We start from the raw sequence: 12940 nt of genomic DNA, 5'->3' as shown, positions 1-12940 counted from the left end.
GTGACTGCAATTGGCCATTTTATTTTGCAATCTTCGAAAAAGACTCTGCATCTATTTAACCCAACCCACACTCCAAAGACTTCAGAAAGACATTGGGCCCATGAATTATTTGAGTGTCAAAGGTCAATTTTAGCATACTTGTCGACTTAATATAGAAAAGTTCTTAAGTCAAATAAGTCAACGTGGACGAGGCCTGCCCTCTCTGTTCATCTTATTGTATTGTAGGAGTAAGTCAAAAAATTATTGTGATAGCTTTTTGTTGTACGTTTGACCATAGAGTAAAAATAAAAGAAGCATGTTTCTTAATATATATATATATATATATATATATATATATATATATATATATATATATATATACTTTTATTATCAATAAGTATAGTTATACTTGTTGGAGACATGTTATGTTAAATTTAAATTGTGTACTCTCATTTCTTGTTTAATAAAATTTTCATAGAATTTGTCAGATAAAAAAAAAATGTTGAAAAGAATATTTTCAATATGATAAGAGATAAAGTTAAAAGATGCCCTCTTAAATAATTTTTTAAAAGGGCAACCACACAACACGAGTTTAATTTTTTTTTAAGAAACTTCACAAGAGCCAAATACAAATTTCTATTTTATTTCATGTGGAAAACTGTTTTTTACACGCATGGAATATTCATATTGTTTTAACATTTTTTTATAGGCGATTTGGTCCGTGCACAAGTCTAAATTTTATATTTTTGATAATTTTATTTGAACTGAATTATACAATATAGTTATATATTCGGAGTTGAATTTAAAATAACTGATTAAGGTGGAATTCATACACTTGATGGTAATTAATCTATTTTTTATTAAAATTTTAAAGAATGCATAAAAGTTGCAAGATTAAAATGATAAACAAATATCAAGGTTCTCCCTTAAAAAAAAAAAACAAATATCAAGGTTAATTTTTCGATACGCTTCTCTGTACAATAGCAATAAGTTAATAGCAACATCCAAAAGAATAAACACACTACATCAATTCTTAAAAAAAAACTATTCCTGCAAATCCTTACAAGTTACAAAATAGCATTGATGCAGATCCTTACAAAATAGCAATTTCTATTGAAAGCGACTATTTCTATTCATTTGCATTTTTCAAGCATCCCTATAAAAAACATGGTCTAAAATTCTTGTAAAATTGCTTGCTTGCTAAAATTAGTCAATTATCATACAAAAAGCCACAATAGGAATTAGGAAGCACCTCACATGCACCACTCCTTCTTCATTACAAAACTTTTTTTCTAGTCCTCAAAATCTTGCCTGACAAAACAGAAAGCAGAAGCTGGACCTCTTGTGAAAGAGCAACTGGACCGCTATGAAAATAGCTTTTGGGGATGACTTTGAAAGTGGGTTGCATTGCTGCAGTGACCACTCAGAAGATAATGTTTGGCATGCCTATACAGTAGCTATAACTGAAATAATTAGTGGTTGAATAAGGATATAACAGTGCAAAGTGAGAGCACAACTTTGACATTAAGAGTTATTAAGTGGCTTCTATTTTCTTCATTTGTTAGTTTTATTTATTTACTATACTGTGTTATGGAATAACAGGTAAAACTACAAAAGTTTTTGAGTTTAATGATAATGCTTATCGTCCAATCATAATTTTTCTTTAATATGATTTTTAAAGTAGTTATCATAAAAATTAATAAATTTATCATACATATAAATAGTGATTAGATGATGATGTAAAACTTTTCACACTGCTAGTATATAATTCTTTTTCTCAAAGTTTTTTGTCAATAACTGACCAAAAAATCGCATAAGTAAATTTGATATTACATTAATTCTAAAACTTAAAATTATTATTGATAATTTTCACTTATATATTATTTAACTTTCTCATTCTTATGGAATGACTTCTTCGCTCACACTTATCTTTCCAACATAATAAAATATTAAGAAGTTTGCAATGTTTTGAAAAGATTTTTCCAGAAATTAACAAAAGGTCCATGTGCCAGGACCAGGACCAACCTGCTTTATAGGCCACAATTTCTGACAAATTTTGCTTCATCTATAGTAGAAAATTTTACAGAAAAATATACAAAACAAGGTGCCAATAATTTCTAGGGCGGTCCAAATTGGCATATAATGAGCTTGCATAGTAGTTAGCCATAGCATAGAGACATGGTCCTAAAGTCTGGCCTGAGATGAATATAAAATGGACTAATCTTCTTCTGGCTTGTTTTCTTCAGAATCATGGGGGTTACACAGAGTTACAAATTGCTGCAAATGGAATAACTTGTTTTCTTCAGTGGCTTCTCTCTACCTCTCACCTGAAATCAACTTGGTAAGACCTTTACTTCTAGAAACTAGTAGTAGCATTCATTACTTGTTAGGATGACCCAAATGATATTCATTATTCCATTCATTTACACTGAGGGAAACTTCAACACTAGATGTGACTCAACTGAATAAAGATGTTGCTTTTACGCCAATGATTCTAAGTCTGCAATGAGAAATCCAAAATTTTGTGTTGTTCCTTGAAGTGAAAGATGCTAGACGTAAGTGGCCTAAAGTATGATAGAGAAGTTGAATGAACTTCCATTACAGCATAGGATAAATTTGATTTATGGGTATGATCTGAAACCATTGGTGTGCTTTCTATTCAAAAGTCAGAAAACATGGTTTTCAACTTTTCATCACCACTTGGTATTTTGATGAAAACCTAACAACACTCTCCACTTGACTCTTCTGGTCCACAGATTCTGAATCTCTTTTGCTGTTTAGATCACAAAAGTAAGATTGAAAGGAGTAAAAAAAAGAGTGCATAAAAAAGTCCGTGGTGAGTATGACTGCTGCTGATTCCTCAATTATTTGGATGGTTTAAAAAGCACTGTACATAATAGGTTACCTTCCCAAAAGCCTTACAAAGTTATATAATAATTATCTCATAATCACACCTCATGAAGCTTCAAAGAAGCTACGTAAGCTAGCTTTGGCATCTTTACCACTTTTTCCTCCAAGCCTATAATTATATTCAACCCAATTTGCACTGGACCAAGGGTACAAAGACATTTTCCTGATCTTCTGCTGTGCCTAGAAAGCAGGTAGTGTAATTTGTTTTACACAAGCTAGTTAGGTAAGACATGTCTTACCAAAAGTTTGAGTCTAATTTTACATCATTGAGTTACTCTACTTACACCCACAAACTTACAAAACACAAGCCATACAGGCGCGTGTTCATTAGCAGAATTCAGATTAGTTTAAACCATTTCAGCAACTTATCATGTGCTTCTCTTTCATGCAATTAGCTTTAGTAGATTTGGCTAATCACATCACATGCAGGGAAAATTTATGTAGTTCCCCAACATATATATATTAAGTTCGATTTCAAGTAGATGCAGCATAGTTTGTCTTTAGTTTTATTAGCTTAAGCCTTTCTATGGGATTAACATGCAGTAATCTTCATGAGCTTGCATTGAATTGATACTTTGATAAAGATGGATGGGAAAAACTCTCTACAAATAACTAGAAGTGGTACTGGTGCTTATGATGATGATGGACATGCCAAAAGGACTGGTAAAGTTCTCTAGGACCATAAAATATCCATGTTGATGTATATTTGCATTTGAATCCAGAATTTTAGTCCTTCCATGAATTCTGCCAGGGAATTTGCAGAGTGCTGTAGCTCATATCATTACTGCTGTTATTGGTTCTGGTGTTCTCTCTCTTGCATGGAGCACTTCTCAGTTAGGATGGATTGGAGGGCCAGTTGCATTGCTTTGTTGTGCAATTGTTACCTATATTTCTTCATTCCTCCTGTCTGATTGCTACAGAACTCCTGATCCTGTCACTGGGAAAAGAAACTACTCTTACATGGATGCTGTTAGAGTTTATCTTGGTAGCAACACATTGAACTCTTTCTCATGTGCTTCTACAATCATTTTAGCTAAACATAGATATACTTTAAATGAACTACAATAATAATAACTGTAATGTCTAATTATATTTATTGTTAGTTCAGGTTATAAAAGGACATGTGTAGCTGGCTTCCTTCAATTTTTGACTTTGTATGGTACTAGTATTGCTTATGTACTAACCACAGCAACTAGTCTGAGGTACTTTCCTCATGAAATGAGAATACCACCTTTGCCTTTTCTTTTGCTTTTTATGTGAAAATAGAGAGACTGGCTTATTGATGTATTTTGGTTGTTGTTGGGGCCATATAAGCTAATGAAGCATGCTTATTCATTTTACAGTGCAATTCTGAGATCAAATTGTTATCACAAGAAAGGGCATGAAGCTCCTTGTAAATATGGTGGCAATCTGTATATGGCACTGTTTGGACTTGTTCAGATTGTAATGTCATTCATACCGGATCTCCATAACATGGCATGGGTTTCAGTTGTTGCGGCACTTATGTCCTTTACATACTCATTCATTGGACTAGGACTTGGCATAGCAACGGTCATAAGTAAGGCTCATCTTCAATCAATTGTTTTCAATTTAATATTCTTATTTTATTCAAAGTAGTTTTTTTAATTTCAAGCCTTCTGAATTCTCATATGGCAAAACTTAAGTACAGTTCTTTAAGTGTTGTTAGTGTTCTCTAATCAAAATTGGAATTTCACCTCAATAATTTACATAATCCTTTAATTGATATCTTTATTGCACGGATTACCAAGGAGAAATTTTGATTCTAATTGAAGAACAACAATAACAACACCTAAGAAATTGTTATTAAGTTTTGTCCTTATGATAATTAAAGCAACACCGTGAAGAAAGAAAAATATTAGCATTCTAAAATCCATATCATGCTACTACTACATTGGTTCTTAGGACTTGGGTTGCACTTGCAGAAAATGGAAGAATTATGGGAAGCTTGACAGGAATACCAACTGATAAAATTGCTGACAAATTTTGGTTAGTCTTCCAAGCACTTGGTGACATTGCCTTTGCCTATCCATACTCCATTCTCCTTCTTGAGATCCAGGTACCTTAACATTTCATGCATTTCCAAATTGGGTGGGTAGAGGGTGACATAAGACAAACAGAAAATAATTTATAGCTGAAACAAGGTACTGAATTTTGTTGAACAAAGGACACTCTAGAGTCTCCTCCACCAGAAAATCAAACCATGAAAAAGGCCTCCATGGTTGCAATCTTCATTACAACATTCTTCTACCTGTGCTGTGGATGCTTTGGATATGCAGCTTTTGGAAATGATACACCAGGAAACCTCTTGACAGGGTTTGGCTTTTTTGAGCCTTTCTGGCTCATTGACCTTGCTAATGCTTGCATCATTCTTCACCTGGTGGGAGGATATCAGGTACTACTAATGTTACATATCAAAAGTAACTTCAAAAAAGATTACACATGAGATGATCTTTCTGTGTTTGCCTAATGCTAAAAATACATTAGTATTCTTAAGAAAATCACAATTCCAACAGTGCAAGAGAAACACTAAATAAATAACATCAGAAGAGACACAGTTGGGAAAAAGTTATACTGTTGTTTGACACCAACATGTGGTTTTTTTACAAAATTCACGCTCTGCTATGCTTCTTAATTGTAGTGTGTATCAAACTTTTTTTGGATTTGATTTAATTTTAATCAATCACTAAATTGCCCTTTTTGCCTTGTCTGTTAGTATTTGACCTATTCTGGGTGAAGATGCTAAAGTAAATTATGAATATAAAATCAATTTTTTTGGAGACATGGAATATTTGTAATAAATTCAAGCTCCATTTTTTACAGTAAGTTTCAAGAATAAAAAATTGATCTCTAAATTGTACTCTGTTTAAATCAAACTATTTATAACATTTAATCATTCCAACCCTGATTTAACTCCTTTTTAAAGGTAAAAAATATATAAAATAAGAAATAAAGAAATATCCACCATTTATTTAAAGCAAACTAAGCTTACAAAATACTTTAATTCTAATAAAGGATAAATACACTTTTATTTTCTTACTTTACTCAATTTCTAATTTTAAAAATTGAAATCCTTCCAAATACAACTATATTGAAAATGATTTGGTATCAACATTTATTCTTTCATTGCCTTTACATGCTACCTAACTAATCATGCATGTTTGTGATTCATCTGTGTTCTTCTCCTCAGATTTACAGTCAACCAATATACAGTACTGTTGATAGATGGGCTTCAAGAAAATTCCCCAACAGTGGCTTTGTGAATAATTTCTACAAAGTGAAACTGCCTTTGCTTCCAGGTTTTCAGCTAAATCTTTTCAGGTTCTGTTTTAGAACAACCTATGTGATCTCAACCACTGGTCTTGCAATCTTTTTTCCTTACTTCAACCAAATCCTAGGAGTGTTAGGAGCCATAAACTTCTGGCCATTGGCTATATACTTCCCAGTAGAGATGTACTTTGTACAGAACAAAATTGCAGCTTGGAGTAGCAAATGGATTGTTCTTAGAACATTCAGCTTTGCTTGCTTTCTTGTCACTGGAATGGGCTTGGTTGGCTCACTTGAAGGAATAGTAAGTGCCAAATTAAAGTAGCTGAAAGATTTATGCCACTCCCCTTAGTAATGCTTACTATATTTGAGTTTGTAGCTAGATTGATGGTTGTATAATGTTTCATGTAAAAAAGTTTAAAGTTGATGCTAAGATTGTTGAGAGTTAGATAGGGAGTAAGCAATTGTGGGGGATTTCTGAAAGTGAATAAAGTGGTACTGTAGTCTTTGGAATAATACAAGTTTTGTTTTATGCAGAACTCACCTCAAAGGAGAGAGTTCAAACGAATTTGTAGTTTGATATTGATGTTATTGTGCTGTATCATCAAGTATATTATAATATATATATATATATATATATATATATATATATATATATATATATATATATATAATTTTAAATTAATGATTATTAACCCACTGCTTTATTTTCTAAAAAGTAAATAGTATGAATAATTTTTACACTCTTATCCAATAAAAAATTTATTTGTATGATAATTTTGTTAATTTTTAATAATTTTTTTAAAAAGATATACTTAACATCATGATTTTTTTATTAGTTGACAATATAAAACTTATTACACTAAAAATTAAACATGTAATTTACACAAAAATAACTTGTACCCTACGGTATTCCCATCCCTATGGTAAATTAACTTTTCAAATTACTTAAAATTTAACCATTTTAAATAAATAAACCTACACAAAAATCTTAGTCTAATTTGCTTTCTAAAATTTTTTAATTTAACCTAACTGTAGGTAATCAGAATGGACCTGTCATACTCAGTCCGATCTAAAGTTAATTTGAATGATTTTGAATTTTAAAAATTAAACATGATGTATTTTGAGGACGGATTCAGATTAAATTTAAGATTGTCCCAATCCGATCAAATTGTCTTATATGTATTTTTTTTAAAAAAAGTCTAAGTTTTTTTAAACAAATATTTATCACTTTTTTATTTAATAGATAATATAACATATATCTTAATTTAAAATTTATTTTTCTTTCATTCTCTAATTTAAGTACACAAAATGTTAAAATTGGTATATTATGATATTAGGTTGGGTCAACATGATTTCATCCTTAATTTATCAAGTTTTGATTAGATTGAATTTGGGTTTAAGTAAATGACCCGAATAAATATTTGGCAAAAATAAATTGGTTCCAACCCGTCTCATTCTCACGCCAAGCCTAAGGTGAGAGACGCAAGTTTGACTTATTCCTTCCTCAACTAGCAAAAGCAATGACTAATGACACTTTTGAAGAAAAAAAAATTAAAAATTCAACGAGATTTGAAATTGAAAAAAGAAAACATACTTGAATCAAAAGAATAAAAATCGTATTTTCTGTAATAGAGGTTATTAGTAAGATTAAGTTTCTTATGTATAGACAAACACACCGATTACATTTGTTTTAGCATCTTCATATAGATTTTCTTGTATTAGGAAGACTTTTATCCCGTCTATTATTGTTTAGGTTTAATATAATTTACATTTTTTCCAAAAAAAAAAAATAAAAACCGTAAAGTCAAGTAAATCTAGTCTAGCAATTAAAAACATGATTCGACTGAAGAAAAGCAGCACTAATACGGAATTTTTCTTTTGATCCGTGAGATTAAAAAACAAATAACAGAAAATTTATACATAATAACTTACGTACTCTACGTAAACATCTTGATTAGACTCCCTCACTAATGAATGTTATTCATTCTTAGGGGTGATTACGGTGCGGTCTGGGAGATTTTTTTAAAAAATTATGTCCGAATCAAACAATAAATTAATATGCGGTTTGGTCCGGTTTGAATTTTTTAAAAAATAAAATCCAAATCAAATCAATCTATGCGTTTTTTGTTTTTTTTTAAATTTAATTTTTTTTTATAATCATAATAAAAATTAACATGTTGTAGATCTAAATATTCCTTAAGAAAATAAAGTATAAAAACATAAAACAGTCAAATAATTTAAGTAATTCATAAAAATACGCTACAACAATAAATCAAGTAAAATATAAAAACATAAAACAATCAATAGCTTCAAATAATTCATAAAAACCTGCTACAATAATAATTCGAGTAAAACATAAAAGCATATGAATAATGATTCTAATCTTTCAATTCTTCATCTTTAGTCTCCAATAATTGCATGTCAAACAATCCAATCCTTCATTCTTTATTATGGAGAAATTAAAACAGTCAAAGAATTAATATTTTTTTAATACTTAATCGGTACTCATTACTATTATCTTTGAATTAAAAATATAAATGAGATGGGTAATCCAAATTCAAATCCAAAATCATTCATGCTTCCTAGAATAACTCAGACTAGAACAACAAATCATGTCATATAAACACCTTTAAATACTAATCAAACATAAATTTTTGCAAATCTCCCCTACAATAATTTTTTCCAGAAAATCTCCCCTAACCAGCAACATATATATAATTATATACTACATGACACAATCAATCCTTATTAAGTTGATTAGTAATCTTATCATCAAGATCAAAAACAACAATCCAGTTATCCAAATCCAAGAAAAAGATCATATTTCAGCATCTTCCACCATTCAATTGCAAAATCAAGACAACCCATGAACACCAAATTGAATCCTTAATCACACTTATATCAAAAAAGAGAATAATTAATGACAAAGTGTGACCTTTCTTGACTAGTATCCCAGATTTGAATTACCTCTAATCAGATTCAACATCTAAATTATCTTCGGTCAATTGTGGGATTGGTTCCATTTCTAAAAATATATAAAAAAATTTAATTAGTATGAATGAAAAATTACACAAAAAAGAATAAACAACTAGAAGAGTTTAAAATAAAACTCAGTGGGAAACATCAAAACCAGCATTCAATACAGTTTCAAATTAATCCTCTACACAGTTTCAAATCATTATAGCTCACTCTATGGAAGAGGGGATACCGTTGGTGGTGTGGGTGCGCTGCTAGTGGAGATTGAGGAATGAAATTGCAGAGGGTGTGTCACTAGTGCAAAACGAAGGCGCTAGTGCAGAACAGAGGCGCGCTGGTGTAGTAGACGGTGTGGAGGCACGTTGTTCGGTAGGAAGAAGAAGAAGAAGGTTAGGGTTTTAAGGTGCGCCGCTGTCCGCTGATACTCGTAGAAAGAAGAAAAAAAATATTAGGATTTAGGATAATGGTAAGGGAAACGTGAAGGTGTGTAAGTAAAACGGAACACATAAATAAGTGAAACACAAGTAGTGAAACTGAAACGCAATTGGTACCTAATAGGCAATATCATATGTACTAAAATAAAAATTAAAAAATATATATAATATGTAAATATGCGATTTAGTTCGGTTTGGTTTGGATTTTCAACTAGACATCGAAACCGAACCAAACCGCTCAGTTTCTATAAAAAAAACCAAACTAATCTGAAAATTCGCAATTTGGTTTAGATTTCAAATTTTTTTTCATTTGCGATTTGCGGTTTTTCATCTAGGTTGACTCGGTTTTGAACACCCTATTCATAGCTACACTTTAGTTTAAAGATCATTATCTCTGATTCCCACACTAACTGGTATATATAAATTAGTAGTTTACTGTTTAAGTAAACATGTTTTTCCGAATGAGTCTATAATGTTCATCAATTATCATAATATTTACACCAGCCACGGAGTTGATGATGACATGCATAGAATAATACTGTTACAGACACATGCAACATGGTAGTGTATGGCCATGCCCTAGCCACTAACCAGACAAAACCAAATCAATGGTGCTCAGTTTATTTTTATTGAGAAGAACACCCGTGACCCTAGAGAATGTTTTGGATGGCAAGATATATTTTGGAATGAGAAATGTTATATTGTATAATTAACATAAATTTTATAATTAAGGGAGAAAAGCAGAGATTTTTTTTATCATTAAAAATTAAACTTAAATATTAAGATATTTTTAATAATTCACGCACGATGTTCTATCAAGTGAGTTAAACCTCAAGTTAAAATGTAATAAATGACATAATGAAAAGAAATAAATACAAAAAAATATTATTCTATAAATTATTATATAAATTGTTACGTAAATAAAATATTGTTTGGAAATAAGATAGGAGTGAAATTTTCAAAGAATATATATATATATATATATATATATATATATATATATATATATATAATTTTTAAAAGAGATGTTAAAATATTAGATTAACATATATTTAAAATTTTAATATTTTATATATTTGTAAAAATATTATAAAAATAATAATTTAAAAAAATGTCTTTTTTTAAATCTCATTCTCAAATGATTGTATCTTTGTTCATAATTTTCTTACAATATTTTTAGTAATTAATAAGAAATACGAGCATTGGAGTATTTTATTTTAAAAAAATAAAATACTATCTTTTTTTTTTTTCATTTCTATGTATTGATTCAGTTAGAAAGATAACATACAAATTGAAAATTTTAATGTAATTAATATTCTTATTTATATTAAATTTCATTTTTTAATATAACCTCTACTATTATTTCTCTCATAAATGATAAGTGTACATAAAGTATTTTTTTCCTAGTTACATTGTAGAGTATTTATCAGTTTTATTTTATTGTGATAATTTTTTTTATCAAAAAACCTGACTATCTTTAGTTGCATATATTTTTTAATCATTTTTTCTATATATAAAATTTAAACCTAAAATCTTATTTAAGAGTCTAAGTCTCACTCAAACTAAAGACATGTTGTTTATGTATTTAAAGTATTTAAAAATGAATCTTATTAATCAAGGTCTTAACAACACTAAATAATGTTCATAATTTTTTTGAAAATTTTATTTTTAGTCTCTAATTTTTTTTTCTGATCAATATCTCAATTTTTTTTGTTTCTAAAATAATCATTTTATCCGAATAAAAAATTTAAAATACAAAAAAATATATTACTTTATCTAAATAATATTTTTAAAATTAATTTTTCAGTCAAAACTATTAAATTCCTATGCATTTAAAATTGTTTAAAATTTTGAAAATTTCAATCTAGGATTAGGACTATATTCCCTTTGAATCGAATCAAGAGGACGCAAGTGGGTCAGCCTCCCAGACCTTCAATTAGAAGTTTGGACAATAATTGAAGGGGGAAAATGGTATCACGTAAGGATTGGCAAAGAGAAACGAGTGCATGTAATTATAAAAGGGTCTACACTCTACACGTGGTTTATATACTTATATTCTATAAAGACCTCTACCGGAGAACACCTGCACTGATAACATCTTTAATGAAAATTTTTAAAGTGAGTTTCTTGAAATTATTTTTTTGTCCATGATGTCATGTCAGAAATTTATATATAATTTTATTTTAATGTAAAATATTCTAAGAAACTTCAAGAAATTTACACTTTTATAATTTTTTTATTTTCATTTAATTATGATTTAATTTTAGTATTATTATGTGTTAAATAAATATTATTTTTTATTGTTAAAAAATAATTTCTTGTTACTTATTTTTAAGAAAATCTTTTTGTTAACCGCAATGAAAAAAATTATAAGAAATAATTTTTACAATTAAGAAATCCTTAAAAAACCCCTTTAGAAATGCTCTCATAAAGTAATCTTTTAAGATAAACTAAGATTTGAATATTCTCTAAAAAAAGAGATCACATTGATTTTTAACTACATATTTGAATAGAATCATCTCTATACATGGAAGAAAAAATAAAAAGGAACATTGGATCCATATTCGGTAAGATATATGGGTCAAAGGCCAGCCCACCAATCTAAGGATAAAAAAAGAAAAACTTAATCTCAAGTTTTATTAAAATTATGAATTGAATTTTTATATTTTAAAAATCTCAAATAGATGCTCAAATTTTTAAAAATTATCAATGTTGTCTTTTCATCAATTTAGACTAACATCATTATAAAAAAAAGCTTATAAATATTCTTTTGATCCCTGATATATATCTGAATTTTACATTTGATTCATGATAATTTTTTTTTTCGAATTTATTCTCTGATATTCGAAAAGTTTTTTTTTATCTAAACCGTGACGATATATCCGTTAAATATTTGATAACGTGATTTGTGGTGACTCAAAAATCGTTAGTATTTGTTTCAAAAAAATTTAAATTTTCTGACATTTATAAATTATCAGAATCAATTAAAGTAAAAAAAAAATCAAAATAATCCAACGACCCATAATCTCAATTTCTCCAACTTGCATTCTCAATTTCTCACACAATGCAAACAATAATATTTAGAACACATATATACACAAACCTTAAAATCCAAGCGCTACACGAACATCGGGAACACTAGTCGGAAAAACATTGAGTTTCTGGAGTTTGAAGAGAGTTCGATCTTGGTGCAACGTGTGGCGACTCCATGTGCAATAAGGTGAATCTCGGCATGGTGCGGGTGGAAAAGAACGACAATGAGGTTAGGGGAATTAGTATTGAGATTGGAATTCTCGATGGATTCATTTAGGGTTTTGACGACGTCATTTTGCCAAAGCTTCTTGCACAGGTGA

At 29.3% G+C, this 12940-nt stretch overlaps 1 protein-coding gene and 1 long non-coding RNA gene across 6 annotated transcripts; one reads left to right on the top strand and one right to left on the bottom strand.

Annotated features, from left to right (window-relative positions):
• Positions 1 to 1950: 1950 nt before the first annotated feature.
• LOC114396814 (probable amino acid permease 7) lies at positions 1951 to 6775 on the top strand. Of its 5 annotated transcripts, none has more exons than XM_028358985.1 (9): positions 1951 to 2083; positions 2226 to 2320; positions 3433 to 3552; positions 3641 to 3874; positions 3998 to 4091; positions 4233 to 4447; positions 4833 to 4966; positions 5075 to 5302; positions 6098 to 6499. In XM_028358985.1, the coding sequence occupies exons 3-9, from the start codon at positions 3474 to 3476 to the stop codon at positions 6497 to 6499; spliced, it is 1386 nt and encodes a 461-aa protein (XP_028214786.1). In that variant the 5' UTR covers positions 1951 to 2083; positions 2226 to 2320; positions 3433 to 3473. The 5 variants fall into 5 exon arrangements, with proteins under 5 accessions (XP_028214786.1, XP_028214787.1, XP_028214785.1 ...); XM_028358986.1 differs by adding an exon at positions 2736 to 2815 and having other exon boundaries at positions 1954 to 2320; XM_028358984.1 differs by having other exon boundaries at positions 1957 to 2320; positions 6098 to 6775.
• A 1949-nt stretch (positions 6776 to 8724) lies between these two features.
• Positions 8725 to 9681, bottom strand: LOC114396813. Its single transcript, XR_003663334.1, has 2 exons — positions 9386 to 9681; positions 8725 to 9202 (listed from the first exon to the last, which is right to left on the bottom strand). It is a non-coding gene; the product is annotated as an uncharacterized LOC114396813 (long non-coding RNA).
• Between the last annotated feature and the right edge of the window lie 3259 nt (positions 9682 to 12940).

Source organism: Glycine soja, chromosome 18 (assembly GCF_004193775.1).
Source record: "Glycine soja cultivar W05 chromosome 18, ASM419377v2, whole genome shotgun sequence".
Lineage (NCBI taxonomy): Eukaryota > Viridiplantae > Streptophyta > Magnoliopsida > Fabales > Fabaceae > Glycine > Glycine soja.
This window is presented reverse-complemented; position numbering and strand designations above follow the sequence as displayed.